The following is a 20,131-nucleotide window of genomic DNA, read 5'->3' as shown; positions in this document are numbered from 1 at the left end:
AGCCAGTGATGACTGGCCACAGGGCCCATGTTTTCTGAACCCCGGAGGTATGAGGGGAGCAGAGATTGGATACGGCAGTGGCTGGTTTGCATGTATGATTCCAATTCTGGGGCCATCTCTATTTCCCCATGTCCCACACTCTTATTCCTTCCTTATAGTAACTAGGGCCATTTTATAACCACAATCGGGGCCAGATTTTCCAAACAGCTCCAAACAAGCCCTTCCCTCCTCCCCTCCCTTTAGTCACCAAAGTAAGGTCTGGATTGGCAGAATGGCTCCGCACGTTTGGGGTTGAATCCATTTGAAAATTTGGCCCTAAGTGCTACAATGGGACGAGCTGAGCACTTGACAGTCTAACTCAATCAGACACTTCAGGATGGTTTTGGCAGTCAGCCTCAGTGATACATCTCAGGCATTGGCAACATCTCCCTGCAACATTCACCAGGTCTGATTTCATAACTGTACAGCCACTGAGACACTTTCCCAAGTATCTGTGTTCACATAAACCACAAGAGCAAAACTCAAGCGGTTTCTTTGCATCAGCCAAAGTCTAAGAATAGAATTATAGACGTAAAGGAGAAGCTGGATTCTACTGAGACTTTCTGGGCCAAATTTTGCAGTTGGAACCCATATATATTAAAAGTCCACAGTACCAAAAGGGGCCATGTGGTCTTCAAATGGCTGATCCTGTGCTTTCAGCAGAACTCAACAGCCAGAGGAAATGAGAGGTTGCTCGACAAAGGATCTGATCCAAACCTCTTTGAAAGCAATGAAAAGACTCGCATCGACTTCAGTGAACTTTGGATCAGACAGTGTTACATTCTCAGTCCCTGTGTACTTCAGGCGGGTCAAAACTCTGAGGACCCTTGCACTGAAACATTTCCAGACATGAGGTATTTAGTATGAGGCAACAGGTGACCGAGGAAAGCAAGAGAAAACACAAGTTGACAATAGCTTCTCTTTTACCTGTTACCTTCTTTGCAGTGTTACTGAAGAGCTGAGAACTCTTACGTACTCATCTGCCTATGATAGGTATGTCCTGAAGTCAGGATAGCAAGGCTAGTAATATAAAGAAAATCATTTTCATAGATGAAAATGGAATGTCATATATAATGTTCTATGTTGAGAACCTGATGCACAGTCCTGAGAAATCAATGGGAGTTTATTGACCTCCGTGGACTTTGAATCAAGCCAGGATGGGTAAAAACAAATGATTTTTTAAAAAATTGAATTTTCATTGTAATCAGATTTTATTTAAATATATTTTTCTTTTTAAAAAATAAACCTATTTGAAAATAATGTCAACCGATATTCAGGCTTAGATATACTATAATAATCTACTAAAATCTTTTAAATTTAAATAAAATAATAATGTTCGATCAGTAGCTTTGCTGCCAAAGCTTTAAAGAAATTCGAACTACTGAACTGGTAAAAGTAACTGACTTGGCACCTGGAACCAGAGCTTGTTGAAGTGCTATACCAGCTTCTGACAGAAGTAGCCTTTTCTGCAGGTGCAGATAGAATATTTCCTTTGTTTCAGTTTATTCAACCACTTCAGTTCCATGACTAGTTAATTCAAAGTTGAGAAACCGATAAGGAGTTGAAAAAACAGGAAAGCTCATTTTGCTCTTCTGATCTATGAATAAAAAGTAGGTGTGAAAGGATGAGATCTCCTAGTTCTAAAACCTCAAAAGAGCTGCTGACCAGAAATAATCAGTTCAATTTATAACTATCGTTCATACTTCCTTGGTTTAATAAATCAGTTTTAAACACAAACAGGTTTTAATAAAGTTATTTCCACTTTCCTTATGTGTCCCTAACCAATAATTAAATAAGAAATGCACCATTTACATTTTCTAACATAAAAAAGGTAAAATTTAAGAACCTTAATAAGGTATGTTGCTTCAATAAATGTGTATCGATATAGTGTATACTCCTGGCTAGTAAAAAGAAAACTTGGAAACTATATATTACAACACCCAAACTCAAGTGGTATAATTATGCAGTGAACGTTAATGATTCAAATAAATAAAAAAATAAAACATTTTGAAATATATCCTAGCTCAGGGCAATAAAGAAGAGGATTTGCTATTTGAAGAAAACAACTAGCTAAGAAAGATGTGTTTCCATAATACTGGAGAATGCCCCTAAAAAAAATAAGGGGGGGGGGAAAATCATCAGCTGGTGTCAATAGTCAGACACCGACAGTGATTTCAACAAAGCTATAACAATTTATACCAGCAAAGCTTCTGCCTGAAAGCACGTGTGCTTTTGAGAATAAAGATGATCCAGACTAGGAAACTAAGACAGTTTATACCAAGTGCTATATGAAGTGGAGAGAATCCACTGCTCTTTTAAACTATGTTGTCAATAGTATTCTCCTAAATCTTTGAGAGCACTTCCTTGTATGGCAAGGTCAGCTGGAGGATATGATTTACCGTCTGCCAAACATGTGACTTTTATTTCCCTATGAGGGAAAAAATGGATTGTGTCCATGTTTTAATTGAATCTAGAATGACTCACAGAGGGGGAACCCCGAAGAGACCGGCTGAGGACAGTTTGCATTGCTAAGAGTTCTGGGACATTCCCAGAACAACAGGAAACCCACCGATTCAACTGGCATCCTAGTTCTTCCTGCTCTGCTTGCCACTCCAGACAAAAGACAACCACCTGTCCCCAATAAATCATTAATGTGCATTCCCAGCACCAATGCCTTCCCTCCCCAAATGGAAAAGGGGGAACCGATTGCTCTTGCCTGGAACCCCAAACTCTGCCAAAAGGGCAGCCTAATTGAACGCCGCAGCAGGAGGAGAGGTTTACCTGTGGGGCGGTGCATGATGCTCCAGTTCGGCCAGATTCCGGGGGATGCTGCGGTCTCTGTGGCTGTGCAGTGCTCAGCTTGGCAGTGTGCATCCCTCTCCACGTGAGGGGCAGGGCTGAGATGGGGAGCACGTGGGCAGAGGCAGCAGAGCCTGTGGTTGCTGCTGGTTATGGAATGCTCGCCCCTGGCTTGGGCTGGGCTTCTTAGCCCCAGCTGCACCAGGCAGCGCCCGGGCTACTCCCTCCCCCAGGCATTTCCGATAGATGCACTAGGTCTGGGGAGAGCGAACCGCCTCACACAGAAGGCAGGGGAGTTTTGGCATCTATTTGTTTTATGTAAGTTGTTTGCTGGCCGCAGAGCCCCATGTCTGGGGTTTGGGAAGTTCTGGGGCTAGGGGAGAAAAAAAAAATCGGCAGTTACACAACCTTAGGGCTGCACAGTACAAAAGACTAGAGGTACGCCCCAACCAAACGCCCAGAGGTGAGTTGTGAGGGGGCACGCGTCCCCCCAGATTTCTGCCAGGGTTTTGTGCCCTGCCCCGAATCCTGCTGCATACCACCAGAGCCTTTAAATTGTGACCCCTTCCCCCTCCCCCGCCACTATCAACAGTTACGTGTCGCCTCTGCAGAGCCCCAAAGTCGGGAGGAATTTGAAAGCCCCATAGCCCGCGCTACATTTCCTAAGGGGTCTCTAGCTTTACAAGAGCAGGGTGTCAGGGTGCCTATAGTTCCGAAGGCATCTCTGACGCAGTGCCTGCTGAAACACCACTGCCTGATGCTGGCGATATTGCCATGTATCGGCCTGTGCGGGATCACCCTGGTTTGGAGAAAGGGAATTGAGGAGCTGGCAGGTGAGCTCTGACGGGCTAGTGGGATCTTCAGACTTTCCAAACCCGGGTCAGAGCTAGACCTTAGAAGCTGCATTGGTCGGGTTGGCCACGTCAGCCCTCTCTTTGAATCCCGACGCCCCCCTTCTCCAGCACATCAAACATAAGCTGCTGCTTTTTCCTTTCAAGGCCCTGCACAGTCAGTCCTGGCCAGACCTGTCATCTTTCGTTTGTTATCAGGCTGTCGCTGCTCACCTCCAATCCCCGAGGATGCCGGCCTCCCATTGCCCACCTGTTAAATTTCCAAACAGGCACCTTCAAGCCTTCTCCCATTCCTCTCTACGCCCTTGGGTGGGGCTCCCTGTAAAGATCCACATATCCACCTTCAAATCCCTCCTGAGAACTTTCCTTTGCCCAGATGTCTGCAAAAGAATGGACAAAACATAGGCCGCTGGTGTGTTGAGAACAGCCTATCATGCTGACCAGTACTGTCTCGCTGTTTACTTGTACTCCCCTGTCTGTCTGCATCCATCTGTCGCCTTTTGTCTTATTCTTAGATGGTAAGCGCCTTGGGGCTGTGGCAGCTTTTTTGTTCTGTTTGTACAGCACCTAGCACCACAGGGTCCTGGTCCAAGACAGGCACTCCTAGGTGCTACAGTAGTACAAATTATCCCTTCCCTGATGGGGAAAGTGAGGTGCAGTGCGGTTTAAGTGATTGGCGCAAGGCTACCCAGTGAGTCAGTGTCGGAGTTGAATTTAGAACCAACATCTCTAACCATTAGAATCTACTGATAGCCATGTAACATCCACAGCCCCTAAAGGCTTCCATTCTGCTGGCCCAGGCTGGTACGGTAGGTAATGTACCAGGTCAAGCAATGCAAGGTCCTGGTGGTAGATGGTCATCATAACTAGCCTGACATTTGAGACTAGCTTGCCAACATTTGAAGTGAAAGAGCAGATATATCATGTCTCCCAGAAAAAAGCTGAAAAAAATATAAATGGGAAATAATAAAATGTGCAGAACAAAATCATAAAAGGAAAAGCAAATAAAATATCTCTGACTTCAATCTCTTACTGCTATTAATCAAAACAGACAAGACTAAATAGATCAACCCCCTTAGATACCCAAGATTATCCCCACATGTCACTTAGTAAACAAGGAGCCAAATTAGATCTTATAGCCCCTATAGAAACTGATGCAGCCTACATATGGATTGGGAGTTAATAGTTTTAGGCAAGTTTTTAGTATTGTTAGGACCAGAGCCGATGCTCTAACCATTCCACAAATCATCTCTCCACAGGTTTGCTGGGTGACCTTGGGCATGTCTTTTCTCCCCATCCTTCAGTTTCGCCATCTGTAAAATAGGGATAAATCTATTAACTTCCTTTGTAAAGCACTTTGAGATCTACTGATCAAAATTGTTATGAGAGCCAGGTCTTCTTGTTATTAATAATAATTAATAATGCTTTCCTTGAGGTCAAACTTACTTAAAAGATTTTATCCTAGGAAAATTCTGATTCTATTTTAATAGCCTTTTCCAGGCTAAGTTTGCTGGTCTAAATTTCAGAAGTGGTTTTCAATTTCATTTAGCCCTTCACTGAGCTGTAAATATTCTTAGAGATGCTTAATAATTCTTGTTTTATGGCTACTTGAAAACTAGTGTTCTTATAGTCTGTGGTTTTAGGCATGTTTTTAATTTTCTTCATCTTTGTTTTTCAAGTTGCTATGCAACTCCCCTATCTTATACAGTAGCATTATTTTTTCTCCTCCAAAATAAAATCTCTCAGTAACACAGTGTGTTCTGTTTTGCTAATTATTTGTCATTTTCCCATTGATTTTGTTCATTTCCTTAAGCGGTTTAACCCCTGGTCAGTCTACTTTTACTTTGTCTAGGCTGTTCTAATGTTGTTTGTGTCCATGCTATCTAAATGATTTTGTTTCTACCTGGAATTTGACTTGAAACTTGGCTTTAGTTTAAAATTGCTGGCTGAGGAGCTCGCTGGATCATTAATGTTGAATTTCAATAAGTCTTGGAGCACTGGGGAAGTTCCAGAAGACTGGAAGAAAGCTAATGTTGTGCCAATTTGTAAAAAGGGTAAATAAGACAACCAGGGTAATTATAGGCCCGTCAGCCTGATGTTGATCCTGAGCAAGATAATGGAGCAGCTGAAACGGAATTTGATTAATAAAGAATTAAAAGAGGGTAATGTAATTAATGCAAATCCACATGGGTTTATGGAAAGTAGATCTTGTCAAACTAACCCGATTTTTTTTTTTTTATTAGTTTACAAGTTTGGTTGAAAAAGTTAATAGTGCTGACATAATATACTTACACTTCCTGTAAGATGTTTGACTTGGTACAGCATGACATTTTGATTAAAAAACTGGAATAATATAAAATTAACATGGCATACTTTAGAGGATTAAAAACTGGCTAACTGATAGGTCTCAAAATGTAACTGTAAACAGGGAATCGTCATCGTCGGTCTGTTTCCAGTGGGGTCCCAGAGGGTTGGTCCTTGGCCTTAAGCTATTTAACACCTTTAGCAATGATCTGGAAGAACACATAAAATGATAAAATTCACAGATGACATGAAAAATTAGGGGAGTGATAAATAATGAAGAGGACAGGTCACTGATACAGAGTCATTTGGATCACTTGGTAAACTGGGTGCAAACAATGTGCATTTTTAAATGGCTAAATGGAAATGTATACAGCTAGGAACAAAGAATGTAGGCCATACTTACAGGATGGGGAAGCAGTGACTCTGAGAAAGATTTGGGAGTTGTGGTGGATAAGCAGCTACTCCCAGTGTGACACTATGGCAAAAGAGCTAATGCGATCCTGGGATACATAAACAGGGGAACCTCAAGTAGGGGTGGAGAGGTTGTTTTACCTTTGTCTTGGAACTGATGCGACCACTGCTGGAATATTGTGCAAAGTTCTGGTGTCTACAATTCAAGAAGGGTGTTGACAAACTGAAGAAGGTTCAGAGAAGAGGCAAGAGAATAATCAGAGGAATAGAAAATATGCCTTATAATGATAGACTCAAGGAGCTCAATCCATTTAGCAAACAAAGAGTGTTAAGGGGTGACTTGATTACTGTCTAGAAGTACTACGGGGGGAACAAATATTTAATAATGGGCTCTCCAATGGCTGGAAGCTGAAGCTAGACAAATTAAGACTGGAAATAAGGTGTAAATTTTTAGCAGTGAGAGTAATTAATTGGAACAATTTACCAAGGGTAGTGGTGGATTCTCCATCACGGACAATTTTTAAATCAAGATGGGAAGTTTTTCTAAAAGATCTGCTCTAGGAATTCTTTTGGAGAAGGTCTATGGCTTATGTTATACAGACTAGATGACTACAATGATCCCTTCCGGCCTTAGAATCTATGACCCTAGCATGGTGGTGATCAAAGGACATAATTGGCAATAGGAAGGGAGACAGACTTTTCTGTGGGGGTGGTCCAAGACTGTGGAATTAACTTCCCCCCAGAACTAAGGACCATCACAAACTTTGTCACTTTCTACTCCAAGTGCAAGGTGCATTTTTATCTTGTCTTCTCTGATATAAACACATGGCAACAGGAAATTCATATTAAAACCAAAAAATAACAACGCCCATCCCGTCCCCCCCACCCACACACTACCAAACCAAGACACTCTGCTGCACACACTTCTCCCTCTGGGGAGAGGATGGGAGAACAAACAAAGGACAGATGTGTTGTCATGTTGCTTAATGCACTACTGGAAGGTGTTCAGATTCTATGGTGATGAGCATGATACAAGACCCTATGAAGAATAGAAAAGAAAAAGAAGTCCTCAAATATTTTGCAAATTCTGACATCATTTGCTCTTGTTAGAGCATTCAGCTAGTCACCTTTTATGTCCTGTTATGAAGTCTAGTTCAAACATTAGTACTCATCACTGGAAATCTGATGGGCAGGTTTAATAAGTAGAACATGACGTTGCTGTTTCTACCCCCATCTCCATCAAAAGCCATGTAGTTATAGTGGGCTGCTCCAGAACAGCAGAGCAGGCCACTCAACCGGCTCCCTGAAGCCACCAGAGGCTAGGAGGAGAGAGCAGGCTGACCAGTCAGCCCTGAACTGAAGACCCATTTTGAGGTGGGGGGGCGCGGAAGAGTGGAGATTCTCTTTTAAGGAAGGTACAATATAGTGACCCCTTTTTAAAAACTTGTTCAGCAGGACGACCTCCTCCTTTGCTAATTTGTTCACGTCACATCACACCGTTGGATCAGAACATCACATCACAACCGTAAAAAGTTCAATGCAAGGAACTACGCAGAAGAAGCCATTTGCAGTGCACAATAACTTTATTGAACCTGCAGATTATAAACAATACAATATCCCTCATATTTACATGCCAATGGATGGCTCTCTTTGTATACAACAGCTATCTACATGTATTCAGGTGCTGCTTTTGTTATACAGCATGCCCGTCACAGCACCTAGGCGAAGGCTGAACCAAAACCCTGGCTCTGAATGCCCTGAGCTAGATGCGAACCCAAATCCTATGGTTTGAGGCCACCGCTCATTTTGATGTAATGTCACCATAACAACAATGCTTCACAGGGTCCATGGAAAATTGGGATTGGCCCGGATCACATCTTGGATGATCTCACAATAACCACACAATGGGCAACTGTGATTTGTTAGCATTAAAGGGTATTATTTTGATTGTCCCCTTGTGTTTCCAGTGGAACACAGGAAGGAAAACTCCCAGGGGGCCTACATAGCCTGCACAAATCTCCCCACCATTGCCGCTTGTGTTCCCTCTTTGCCTCTTGCACACAGAGTGGGGCTAGCAGTTAGATAAATCAAAGGTCCTGCCCAACAAAGGAATTCTTGAAATGGCATTGATGTTTCATATAAATTATTTGTCTTTCATAACACCCATTTCACTGCAGGGCATCATGTGAGAAGCTAATTTATGGATTTGTATTGTATTTCCTAAGCGTTATAAAACTAACCAATTATACAACGCTAGCTTGGGTCCTACATGTGTCTCTGGGTGAGTTGTACACCTCTGACTCGTGTCCTCAGATTAGATAATACTAGTTTTATAATTTCCTCCACCCACCCACACACACAGTACCAACAGGTGAGGAGTAGACAGGACCTCCTCTTCCAAAATATGGTCAAACTGGAGCCTTTAAAAGTGGCTGGAAGGCACTCACTTAGGTGAGATCTCTCAAGATAGAGATTTCATCTGCTGGAAAGATGCCGGTGTCTGAAGAGATCTTAGCCAAAAAGGCCACAACAGTCATACCTGAGAATCCCAGACAGACTGATTTTCAGCTGGTGCGGGTCAAGAGCACTTGGTGTCGCATCAAGAAGGGGGATGCCATATGCAACTCCGAGGATAAGATAACCATCTCACAGGCTAAAATGTAAGTATAAAAGCTTGCGCTAGGAGTACTTGATAAAATCTGATGACGAGCTTGCCATCAATCTGGCTTGGGTTAGTCATGTTATATTACCTTTCAGATGGGGGAAATTTAGAGATATGTTAGGCTTGTACAACTGAAAAATGTTATCTAATGTCGCTGTGTTGAATGTGACTGAAACCCACCAAAAAGCAGACATTCCAAGTAAAGGCTCAAACATATTTCTCAACCCATCTTTTTGTGTGCCAGTACTGCCACACAAATCATGTGTTCGCCATACACCTTGGCATAAATGGAGTGAGTTGAAAGAGAGATCATTATCCCCCACTCTGATTTTTTCACACTTTTGTGTATTTATCAAATAAAGCTTGGAAGCTTTCTTAAAATGTTTGAGGAGTATTTAGAGGAACGTGGGGATTTTTGCAGCTGGGTTCATTCAGTGCATATTCAAAATCATTGTATATAAAAGGGGGTGTGTAACAGACATTTACAGATTCGGGTAATGAAATACATAGCTTGGAAAAACAAATACAAAGATACTAAAAATCACTGACATGATCAAAAAGCAGAATGCAGCTGTCATAAACTTTAGGGGAAGTTCTCTACCTGTGGCAAGGTCAGAAAAGGGTCACAGATGGGTGAATATTTTCCCTTAAGGCCAAACACGGCTCTCTGCAGGAATGTCTCCCTCCTTAATTAACCTTGGATTGCAGGAGGATCCCCTTTCAATAGAATACAGAGACTCCTTTTGCTATTAAATATTAATGGAATACTCACAAATGTGGGGCTTTGTTTGTTTTTTGCACATCAGAAGTTTTCCAATATTTGCAGTGTCTTTATTCTATTATCACTGGGTCCGATCCTTCTCTCAATAAATTTGATAGGAGTTTTGCCGTTGGCTTCAGCAGGAACAGGTAAAGTAAGGTGCCACTTCTGCAGCAGACACTGCGTAGGCAGATCTGGATTGAATTCAGTGGGGCTCTATCCAGGCACAGAGGTCTGCTTGCGCAGAGCTCATTTCAGGATAGGGTCCTTAGTCAATAACATAATTCATTGACTTAGGGCCCAGTCCGCAAAAAAATTGCTCATGTAAAATATCCATTAGCAAATGGCAGGTTTGGGCTCTACTTCATAGGCATTCTGCAATTCAGACCAGGCTGTATCCTCACCTGCCCATCTGCCATGTGGCCAAAGTTACCTCTGAGATCTAAAACAGATTCCTGTACTGTAATTAACATTCAGAACCACACCCTCTCTTTAGTGGCCAAAGTTTCAAAAATAAATGCACACAGTAATAATCTTCTCTGAAAATTATTTATTTGATTGAGCTTATTTTATATTCATATAATTTTTTTACTGTATTAGCTTAAACAACGACAGAATAACAGCCTCTGAAAAGCATAAAAATCATGAGTACAATTTTCAAAAGTCCCTAAGTCACTTAGGGCCAGATTTTTACTGGCATTTACATCCCTAAAGAGGCAGATAGGTGCCTAGTAGGAAAAGCAGGTAGGTACCGAACGTCCATTGATTTCAGTGGAAGTTAGGCAGATTGCCAAAGGTATTTAGGCACCTACCTCCCATTGACTGCAGTGGGAGGCAGGTGCCTAAATACATATGATGATCTGGGTTTAGGTGTTTTTGGGTACGTCTACACAGACTGCAGGAGCGAGACTCAGAGCTCAGGTCGGTTGACTGAGGCTTGCGGGGCTCAGAGACCTACTCTCCTCCCCCCCCACACACACACAGACCAGGTTTTAGAGCTTGGGCTCCAGCCTTAGCCCCACCATTTACACTGCTATTTTTAGCCCCCTAGCATGAGACCAAGTCAGTTGACCTGGGCTCTGAGACTCGCTGCCACGGGTTTTTTTTTGCTGTGTAGACGTACCCTTTGAAAATCCCACCGGGCAGCTGTTTGCTTCCATAGGCCTCTGAATAATACAAGTGACTGATTTTTCTCTTTGGGCGCCAAATCAAAAAACCTGGGAGGAAAAATGTGGTTAGTTTCAAACCAAACCTGGGGTTGTTGGTTTTTTTGGTTTTCTTGCTGAAATGACAAGATGGGGGAGAGAGGCGGGAAGAAACTGTTTCTGATAAAAACAACACCTGAAATGAAACTAAATATAAAAACCTAAAAGAGTTTTTTTCAGATTTTCATTTCGTTCCATTTCCAGGGTTTTTTCCAACCCAAAATGAAATTTTTAAAAAAAATGCATCCAACTAAGTTTCTAAACCCAATGTCACTATGAAACGAAAAGTCAAATCATTTCATTTCGAAACGGTCAAAACTATTCTGACTTATTTGAAAATGAAAATGTCCTTTTTCTACCTGAGACTGGCCACTGACTTTGACCTGAATTCAATTTTTCCAACCCTAAAGCCTTGATTAAGCGAAAAAAGCTTTGACCTCTGTCCTGAAAAATCACCAAGTATAGGCTATGGCAGACTGACCTCTACTGGGAAAGCTCTGCTATTTCATCCCAGAAAGGCAAGTTCTATCTCAAAAGGAAAAACAAGAAGCTCCACAGTAGATCTAAACTACTATTACAGAATACAGGACTGGGATTAGGGCCAGAATATGGACCTGAGTTGCAGAAGTAAGAACGCTATTTCAGCTGCAGAATTGCTTAAACGTGGAAGGACTTGGCTGGCTTAAAGACAGAGTGTTCAGTTTTGGAGTTACCACAAGCTCTGAGAAAGCACAGCGCAACTATGTGTTGCCTCTAAGAGGATCCCTTCGCAAACATTAGAAATAAGGCCCGGTGAAGATCATGATTTCATGGACTCCACTGAAATCATGAAATTAGCCCAATATCATGATTCTTCCAACAGTGGGGAGGTGGAAGTGGGCACGCCTACCTCTGCATCCCCGTTGTTGGAAAAATCATGATATTGAGCTAATTCAGCTGCTTGCAGCCGGTGGGCAGGCGTGGGGGAAGGGGTGTGATGTGTCTCACCATGTGGCACTGGCCATCTGGTTCAGCTCCAGGCCGGGCCACTATGCTGCTTCTGGTCTGGTGGGCTAGTGGGGAGAAGGGAGCAGGGCTGACAACGAGTGGCATTTAGGAGCCTGGGCCTGCCCCACGGCAGCCCCAGGGAAGACACAGCAGGAGCAGAGACCAGGATCCACTGCTTGGAGCACAAGCAGGAGTGAGAGAGGGTGGGGGCGGGTGGAGGAGCCCCTGTTCCAGTTGGGGGATGGATTCCAGTCTCACCCCAATCTCCCCACCAAGGCAGGGCCCCTTCCCACACCTGCTCATGCTCTAAGTGTCAGGTCCTGGTCTCAGTTCCTTCAGCATCTCCCGTGACCTATTGGGGGCAACTATATGGTGGGCTTAGGGTGACCAGGTGTACGGTTTTCAACCGGAACACCCGGTCGAAAAGGGACCCTGGTGGCTCTGGTCAGCACCACCAGCTGTGGTCTTGCCCCCCCTTATCCCTGTCTGGGTCCCCCACTCCCGGAGACACAGCCTTGCTCCCAGGCTCCGGAGAGGGGGTGGACAAGGGGGAGGGGGCTGGCTTTCACACACCCACTACTAAAAATGTTCCGGCGCCACTGGGTGCCAGAAGAGGCAGGCAGCCTGCCTTAATGCCCCGGCTGAGCCACTGACCAGGAGCCGCCCAAGGTAAGCTCATGCCCCAACCCCCTGTTCCAGCCCTGAGCCCCCTCCACAGCCAGAGCCCCCTCCTGCACCCCAAACCCCTCATCCCCAGCCCAGATCCCTCACCCCCCTGCACCCTAACCCCCTGCCCCAGCCCAGAGCCCCCTCCCACACCCTGAACCCCTCATCCCCAGCCCCACCCCAGAGCCAGCATCCCCAGCCCAGAGCACTCACCCCTCCCGCACCCCAACCCCCTGCCTCAACCCATAGCCCCCACCCCCCAGCCTGGAGCCACCTCCTGCACCCCAAACCCCTCATCCCTAGCCCCACCACAGAGTCTGCACCCCCAGCAGGAGCCCTCACCCCCTCCTGCACCCCAACTCCCTGCCCCAGCTTGGAGCCCCCTCCTGCACCCTGAACCTCTAATTTCTGGCCCCACCCCAGAGCTCACACCCCCAGTAAGAGCCCTCGCCCCCTGCTGCACCCCAACCCCCTCCCCAGACCAGTGAAAGTGAGTGAGGGTGGGGGAGAGTGAGCCACTGAGAGATGGGGAATGTAATGAGTGGGAGGCGGGTCTTTGGGGAAGAGACAGGGAAGGGGCGGTGCCTCTGGGCAGGGCCTCTAGGTGGGCTAGAGCTCCTAATCACCACGCATTGTCCCTGCCTCCCCACTTTCCCACCAGCTCGCTAGACAGCTTTGCTAGGTCCCTCTGAAGAAACGCCTCACAATCTTCCCTAGTCTTGACTAACATCAATAATTGTGTCATCTGTAAGTTTTGTCTCAGCACTTCTCACTCCCTGCCCTTCCAAGTTCATTTAAAAAAATGTATATGGAACATCAGTGTTAATACAGAACCTTGGGTAACTTGTTGTTAAAATTTTGCCATGTTGGACATTGATCTCTCTTTCATAGCCACATGTAATAGGTTTTCCTGAAAGTCTAAATAAATTAGAGCACTCATCTCCACTATCTTATAGACAAATTAGTGAATCTGAGAGGAGCAATTTGCCTTTACAGATGCCATACTAATTAGTCTTTGTTGTATCATCATCCACCTACGTGTTTACTCATTCAATTTTTAATTATCACATCAGCCAATTTTCCTGGTGCTGAAGCAAGGCCAACTACTCTACAATTCCCAGAATCCCCCCTATTGCCTATTTTAAAGATCAGTACAATATTTGAAACCCTACTATTTTCTGGTGTAGTCGTAGACTTTAATGAGAGATTGCGTATTTCAATCCGTAAGCTAGCTGCTTCATTTGTAAATTCTTTTTGACATAGAGGGTACCTAGTGTATTGATCTCACACCATGTTTTGTGATCCCTGACAGAGGCAAAAGTGTGTCAGATATTGGGATTTCCTGGACAATTGAAGCTCCTATCTCTTTCTGCTACAAAGTGGTGGAAACATGCAGTCTTCTGGATCCTGCCAACAGTACACTCCTTTTTGGGCACATCATAGATCCTCAGCAATTAGAGATGGCCATTAACAGAGAAAGAGAACAGAGGCGTTTTATTGTAATTGATCAGATTGTCGATGAATATTATGGCTCAAAAGTGAGAAAGTACTTTGAAGCCAATAATGTTCATTATAAAATCCTCTCCCTGCCCACCACTGAAGAAACCAAATCTATGGATCTGGTCCTCAACATCTTGGAAGAAGTTCACAACTTCGGCATCGACAGGCGTAAAGAGCCCATTATAGCAATTGGAGGAGGGGTTTGCCTTGATATCGTAGGCCTTGCAGCATCACTTTATAGAAGACGCACCCCTTATATTCGTGTCCCAACAACCCTCTTGGCTTATGTTGATGCCAGTGTGGGAGCAAAGAACGGTGTAAATTTCCTTCAGTGCAAGAACAAGCTTGGAGGCTACACTCCTCCTGTAGCTACTTTTCTGGACAGATCCTTCATCCAAACTATTCCCCGACGACACATCTCCAACGGTCTTGGTGAAATTTTGAAGGTACCATTTTTTGGAATACAGATGTACTTTTGCTATATTCATTATTAATAAAAAGTTGAATGTGTGTGAGAGCCTAGGGCTTTGTGTAAGATGTTTTATACATCCAAAGGGTGGGCTTTTCAAGGCCACCTAGAGAAGTTGGACAACCAAATCTCATTATTTATTAATCATGCCCACCCACATAGTTTATAGTTGTTTGGCTTCTAAGAATCTAAAAGTGTGCCTAGCCCAGCCTCTAGGGACCCCTGGTAATTTTTTAAGATACACACAACATATAACAAAGCCAGATGTCAACCGTAGAGCAAAGAGATGGAAGAAAACTCTTTCATAATGGACCTGATCCAAAACTTATTCAAATCTATGAGAGTCTATTTACTTCTATGTACTTTGGATCACCATCCAATAAGAGTAAAGATAAACTTTAGTTTTTTCAGAGTGGGGGAAGAACAGGGAAGTTACGGTAGTTAAATTTTTAGCCAAAGACATGTTCTACAAGGCCATTTATACATACCTCAAATGTTGAAAGTGTATGTTGAGTTTGGTTGACCAATGGTATTATCAATCTTTCTGGGCCAAATTCTGCTCTCATTGTAAATCTATAGTTATTCCCTTAAATTTACATATGCAAACAGTTTTGAGATCTATCGATGTCATGTAGTGCAAAGTAGGATTAATGTGTCAATTTAAGAAGTATTTAAATGTATTAAAAATCCATCCATCCTGAATGCATGCATGCGATATTAGTAAAACCTATGCAATTTGAATGGCTGCCCACAAAACTAAAAACCCTTCCAAAACCCCAAGCCCACGATATCACCCTACACATCCATTCACTCAATTCTCTTTACAAAAAATCCTGGGGGGAGGGGGGGAAGCCTGGATTATCCTGGTGAGGTCCAGGAGCAACCAGTAATCCAACCTTTATTGACATGCATGCTCTAGGATAATATAGTACTAGTTGTATGTATTTCAATATGTACTTTTCCTACAGTGTATTATTGGCTTATATAAAAATTCATCTTTTTAAAGTACTTCTTTCCGTTCTTTATTCAAGATGGCGCTAATGAAACACAAAGGGCTCTTTGATCTACTCAAGAGCCATGGAAAATACATGCTGGACACAAAGTTCCAGTCTCACAACGGTTTGGTCAATCATGGTGATGCTGCACTAAAGACAACCAGACTTGCGATAGAAACAATGCTGGAAGAGCTTGCACCCAACCTCTGGGAGGATGACCTGGACAGATTGGTTGATTTTGGTCACCTTATAAGCCCAGAACTTGAAATGGTAAGTCACGAATTTTATTTTGCAATGTCCTGTTCGAAAAAAGCAACAGGTTTTTAATCATAGTAAAAATGTTCTTGGAAGGTTTTGGTTTGTATTATACTTGTGAGGCAGCATTGCCCAGTTGATAGTGCACTGGCCTGAGAGTCAGGAGACTTGGGGTCTAGTCCAAGCTCTATCTGATGTACAACAGTGGGCAAGTCATGTCCCGTCTGTGTGCACCTCCGTTTCCCCTCCCAACTTTGTCTATGTTATCTATTTTGATTGTTAGAAATTTTGAGCCAGTGTTTGTTCCATTTGTACAGAGGCACAAAGGAGCACGCATATCTAGGCATTAGTGTAATATAAATTGCAGCAATAATCTCAGCTATAACAATCCAAATATTGCAGGGTTTTAAGATTCCAGACCCTACTGCTGCGATAAACTACTGTTCAGAAGTGGGGCATGGGGACGAACAGACTCAGTCCCTGTGAAAAGGTTAAAGTGAGATGTTTGCCACTCAGTAATCTTCCCTCCCTCTCATTCAAAGTTCAGCCCTTGCCTTCCAGAGGAGCAAAAATCAAGCTCTCTGTGGGAGATTTTATGTACCATTAATCATGTGGAAAATATTTTCCCCACTCCCCAGAAATAAAAAGGATGCTGAGATTCAGCAAATCTCTAGTTCTACTACTGAGAGCCATATACTAATTTTCATCTACAAACTCAGATTAATTAAGAAAACCCGGACTAGTTACTGTAAGGGGGGGAGAAGCTAATTTTACTTTCATTTCAGAAAGTTTTGCCATCACTGATGCATGGAGAAGCAGTAAACATAGACATGGCATTCATGACTTACGTGGCCTATGAAAGGGGGCTTTTAACTACGGAAGAAAAAGCCGACATCATTCAGTGCATGAAGGGTTTGGAGCTCCCGGTGTGGCATGAAGACTGCAACATGTATCTAATAAAGAAGGCCTTGGTGGAAAGGTTGAAACACTGTGGAGGCCAGATGAGAATGCCTCTCCCAACTGGACTTGGAATGGCAGGTACTGCAACATAGCTTCTAAAGGAACAGACATTAACCAAGGGAAAGGGGAATTTTCACACCCATTCACATATACAAGAGCAACTCCCAGACACACTCACTAATGGCCAGATTTTTAAAGATGTTTGGATGTAGATGGCTGCTTAGTGCGATTTTCAAAAATGCCTAGGCACCTAACACTCATTGTGCCGAGGCACTTTTGGAAATTCCACTAGGCAGTCATCTATATCTTTAGGTGCTGTATCACCATTTAAAATCTGGCCCTGAGAGCAGGATCAAATACTTGTTGAATTCAATGGGAGTTTTTCCATTGACTTCAAGGAGCTTTGGATCAGGTTATTACAGTAAAGTCTTTTGGGGATATTAATTACTTTTCTCTTGGAACTTTGTCAACTTTTTTGTTTTTACTTGTCCTGGCAATATCCAAAGGGAAAAAAAAATCCTTGTTACACCACCACTAAGGAACACGATATAACATGCCAACTGCCTGCCCTGCCATTTGCAGTTATATATATAGGGCTTTAATTGACCTTTTCATCTTATTATACCTGGACAGAGAGGGAATTCAGCTCCTGCATCTCACCACCAGAACTTAATTAAAGACTGAGCGCTAATAAATTGCCTTAAGGCTGGCCAATTTACTTTGCAAACATATAAGCCCTACTGGGTATTATGTCAGGACAATCCAAATACAGCGCTAGATTTGTTTAAACAACAACAACCAAAGTAGTAACAGTAAAAATTCTTTTGTCGTGCTTGAAAACATTTTGAAGTAACTCTTGGAAAAAGGCAGCTGGTATATGATGCAATTAATATACGTAGAACTAAATAGCATACATCCTCAGTGATACGAATGTCTGCCCAGGGTGACGATACACATATAAATAGAATGAAAATTCAGAATCAGCTTGTGATACGTCAGTCTACCGCTCGTTTGTAATAATTCCATCTGGTTGGATCTCTGTGGGCTTCATTCACAAAGGAGATTTAGGCACCATTTCTACTCTGGGGGCAGCATGTTGGGTATGTGTAGCTAAACACCACAGGGAGGCTGCGTCCACACTGCAGTGTGTAGTTCCATGTGTCGGTGAAAAGTTCTCCTAGAGGGGAGGCAGCAGGGAAAGGCGCTGGCAGCTCCCTGCAGCAAGGAAAGGCTCCGGCAGAGCCTTTCCTTGCTGCAGGGAAAGACTCTGGCAGAGGGGCGGCAGTGGGACTCTACACTGCTAAGACAAGTGGGGGGACGGCAGCGGCTGAGGACACCTGGCGGAGACTGGAGGGAGGCACCTATCTTCACCTAGGATTCTCAGCCTTGAACGCTCTGCTGGAGTAGGTTAGGATGACCAGATGTCCCGATTTTATAGGGACAGTCCCGATTTTGGGGTCTTTTTCTCACATAGTGACCTATTACCCCCCCACCTCCTGTCCCGATTTTTCACACTTGCTATCTGGTCAGCCTAGAGTAGGTGCCTGTGTCAGGTCAGCCCTTTCTCGTGAAAAGCCACAGAGAAAGAGCCTCCCCCCCCCGCCCCGACAACCCCACTGTAGCCAATAACCCAGGTACTCTCAGGAAATTGGAAGAGCCAGGTTCATGTCCCTGCTCCAATGAATGTTTAACTATTTATACAAAGTAGAACAGCTTCTAAAGAAGAGATGGAGAGCGAGGCCTACCCCACATTAGCCTGGTAGTTAGGGCACTCACCTGGCATGGAGGAGACCTTGGTTCAAGACGCTGCTCCAAATCAGAGGTTCAAGTCTGGGTCTCCCCCATCCCAAGTGGGCTCCTGGCTATTCTGGGATGGATCGACACAAGCAGCCTGCAAAATCCCCACCCCGTTGGCCCCCCCCAGCTGGCTCCCGTAAGGATTAGACATGCTCAAAGCACGTTCGCAGGATCGGAGCCCGCTGGGGAGTTAGGCAGAGGAACGCCTTGTATGATAATCCCGCAGGAGTAAGGAATCAGAGCAGCTCCTTAGCTCTGGGGGCTGCATCAGGATTTAGGCAGCTTTGTGCTATGCATGCCACCAGCGGAAACTCAGGTAACTAGAAGGAGTTAGGCAGCCACTAAACAGTGATTTTGTGAATGTCAGTGGTGCCTAAATGTTAGACGTAGGTGCCTGACTCTATCTTTAGGTGATCAAGTCCCTTTCTGAATCTAGCCCTGTGAATAAGTCTTTGTAAAGCTACTCAGGGAGAGTTTGCCTCACTTTCTGTGAGTGAATTGGACATCCAGCGAAGCTTCTTCTACTAACTAAAAATCTTATTTTGCAGAAATATTCAATGATATCAGCGAAGACACCCTGGAAAGAGCGTACAAACTGTGGGCCAGCGAATGTAAGACAGCAATGGAAGAGGACTTTCCGATTCACTGAAGGCTGTAGAATCAGATCGAAGCAATACTGCCCCTTGGATGGCATCATGCAGAGCTGTAATGTAGTGAGCAGGGCTGGATTTCAAATAGAACCATTTCAGATGACCTTATGAAATCAGCACAAAAGTTGGGTTTGGGTTTTTTTAGGCATCTGATCTGTTATGCCTATTACATTTGTACAATTTGTAATAGAAGCTCATAGGGGCCACATTTTGCTCATATAGCTCCCAGCGCCTGGATAGCACAAAAGAAATAATTAACATCAGTCCCTGGAATTCTCTCATGCATGTAGCATAGTATATTCTGAGCACAACACTGCTCCCATTGAAGTCAATGGCAGATTTTCCATTCCCGTTCCTTTATTCCATACACTAGTACAGATTGTGGGGTGTTCTAAAATAGAGCTCGCAGACGGCTGACTCTCCATTGTCTACCAATGGATCTGGAGTCAATAGAAGTGTTTCCCGAGTTAAGATGGCAGTATTAGGTCTTTAAGGGATATAAAAAGGAGTTGGGTTTGATGATGTAGCAACTAAATACATTTCCTATTTATAACATAGTCTTTATAGTATAAGATTGCACTAGTTACTTTTGCAAAAAAGAAAAAAAACCTTTTCTATTGTATTGTAAATTTCTTTGATCAGAAAACAATATGCTATGTAAAATAGCTAAAGAAAAGTAAAATGCCTATGATACATCATGCAGCACTGATCGCATTTTTAAGCTACTTTCCATTTTAAATGTTTGAGGCAAAAATACATATTGGCTTTTACTCTAATCATGTACAGAGCCATACATTTTGAACACAGTAACCGTTATATAG

The 20,131-nt window shown here is 43.6% G+C and overlaps 2 protein-coding genes across 2 annotated transcripts in view; one reads left to right on the top strand and one right to left on the bottom strand.

Annotated features, from left to right (window-relative positions):
• The window catches only part of LOC112103209, a 49,623-nt gene extending 45,073 nt beyond the window's left edge, over positions 1-4,550 (bottom strand). The window contains exon 1 of the mRNA XM_024194848.3: positions 4,424-4,550. Within this exon, the coding sequence (XP_024050616.2) occupies positions 4,424-4,550 (127 nt within the window). The remainder of the gene's footprint in view (positions 1-4,423) is intronic.
• A 4,344-nt stretch (positions 4,551-8,894) lies between these two features.
• LOC112103208 (2-epi-5-epi-valiolone synthase-like) lies at positions 8,895-19,309 on the top strand. The gene is made up of 5 exons (XM_024194847.2): positions 8,895-9,064; positions 13,997-14,630; positions 15,685-15,918; positions 16,689-16,941; positions 19,209-19,309. Exons 1-5 carry the CDS (start codon positions 8,895-8,897, stop codon positions 19,307-19,309), a joined length of 1,392 nt encoding a protein of 463 aa, XP_024050615.1.
• The last annotated feature ends 822 nt before the right edge of the window (positions 19,310-20,131 follow it).

The sequence above is a fragment of the Terrapene carolina genome, unplaced genomic scaffold (genome assembly GCF_002925995.2).
Source record: "Terrapene carolina triunguis isolate 2854851 unplaced genomic scaffold, T_m_triunguis-2.0 Scaffold89, whole genome shotgun sequence".
In the NCBI taxonomy this organism is placed as follows: domain Eukaryota; kingdom Metazoa; phylum Chordata; order Testudines; family Emydidae; genus Terrapene; species Terrapene triunguis.
Note: the sequence above shows the minus strand (reverse complement) of the source record. Positions and strands in the feature narration are given on the sequence as shown.

What these genes read in the sequence shown, in the direction of transcription:
- LOC112103208 (XM_024194847.2), top strand. Translation starts at nt 8,895, where the DNA reads ATGCCGGTGTCTGAAGAGATCTTAGCCAAAAAGGCCACAACAGTCATA. An exon ending in ACCATCTCACAGGCTAAAAT is followed by an intron (nt 9,065 to 13,996) that starts GTAAGTATAAAA and finishes GATCCCTGACAG; the next exon opens with AGGCAAAAGTGTGTCAGATA. An exon ending in AACTGGACTTGGAATGGCAG is followed by an intron (nt 16,942 to 19,208) that starts GTACTGCAACAT and finishes CTTATTTTGCAG; the next exon opens with AAATATTCAATGATATCAGC.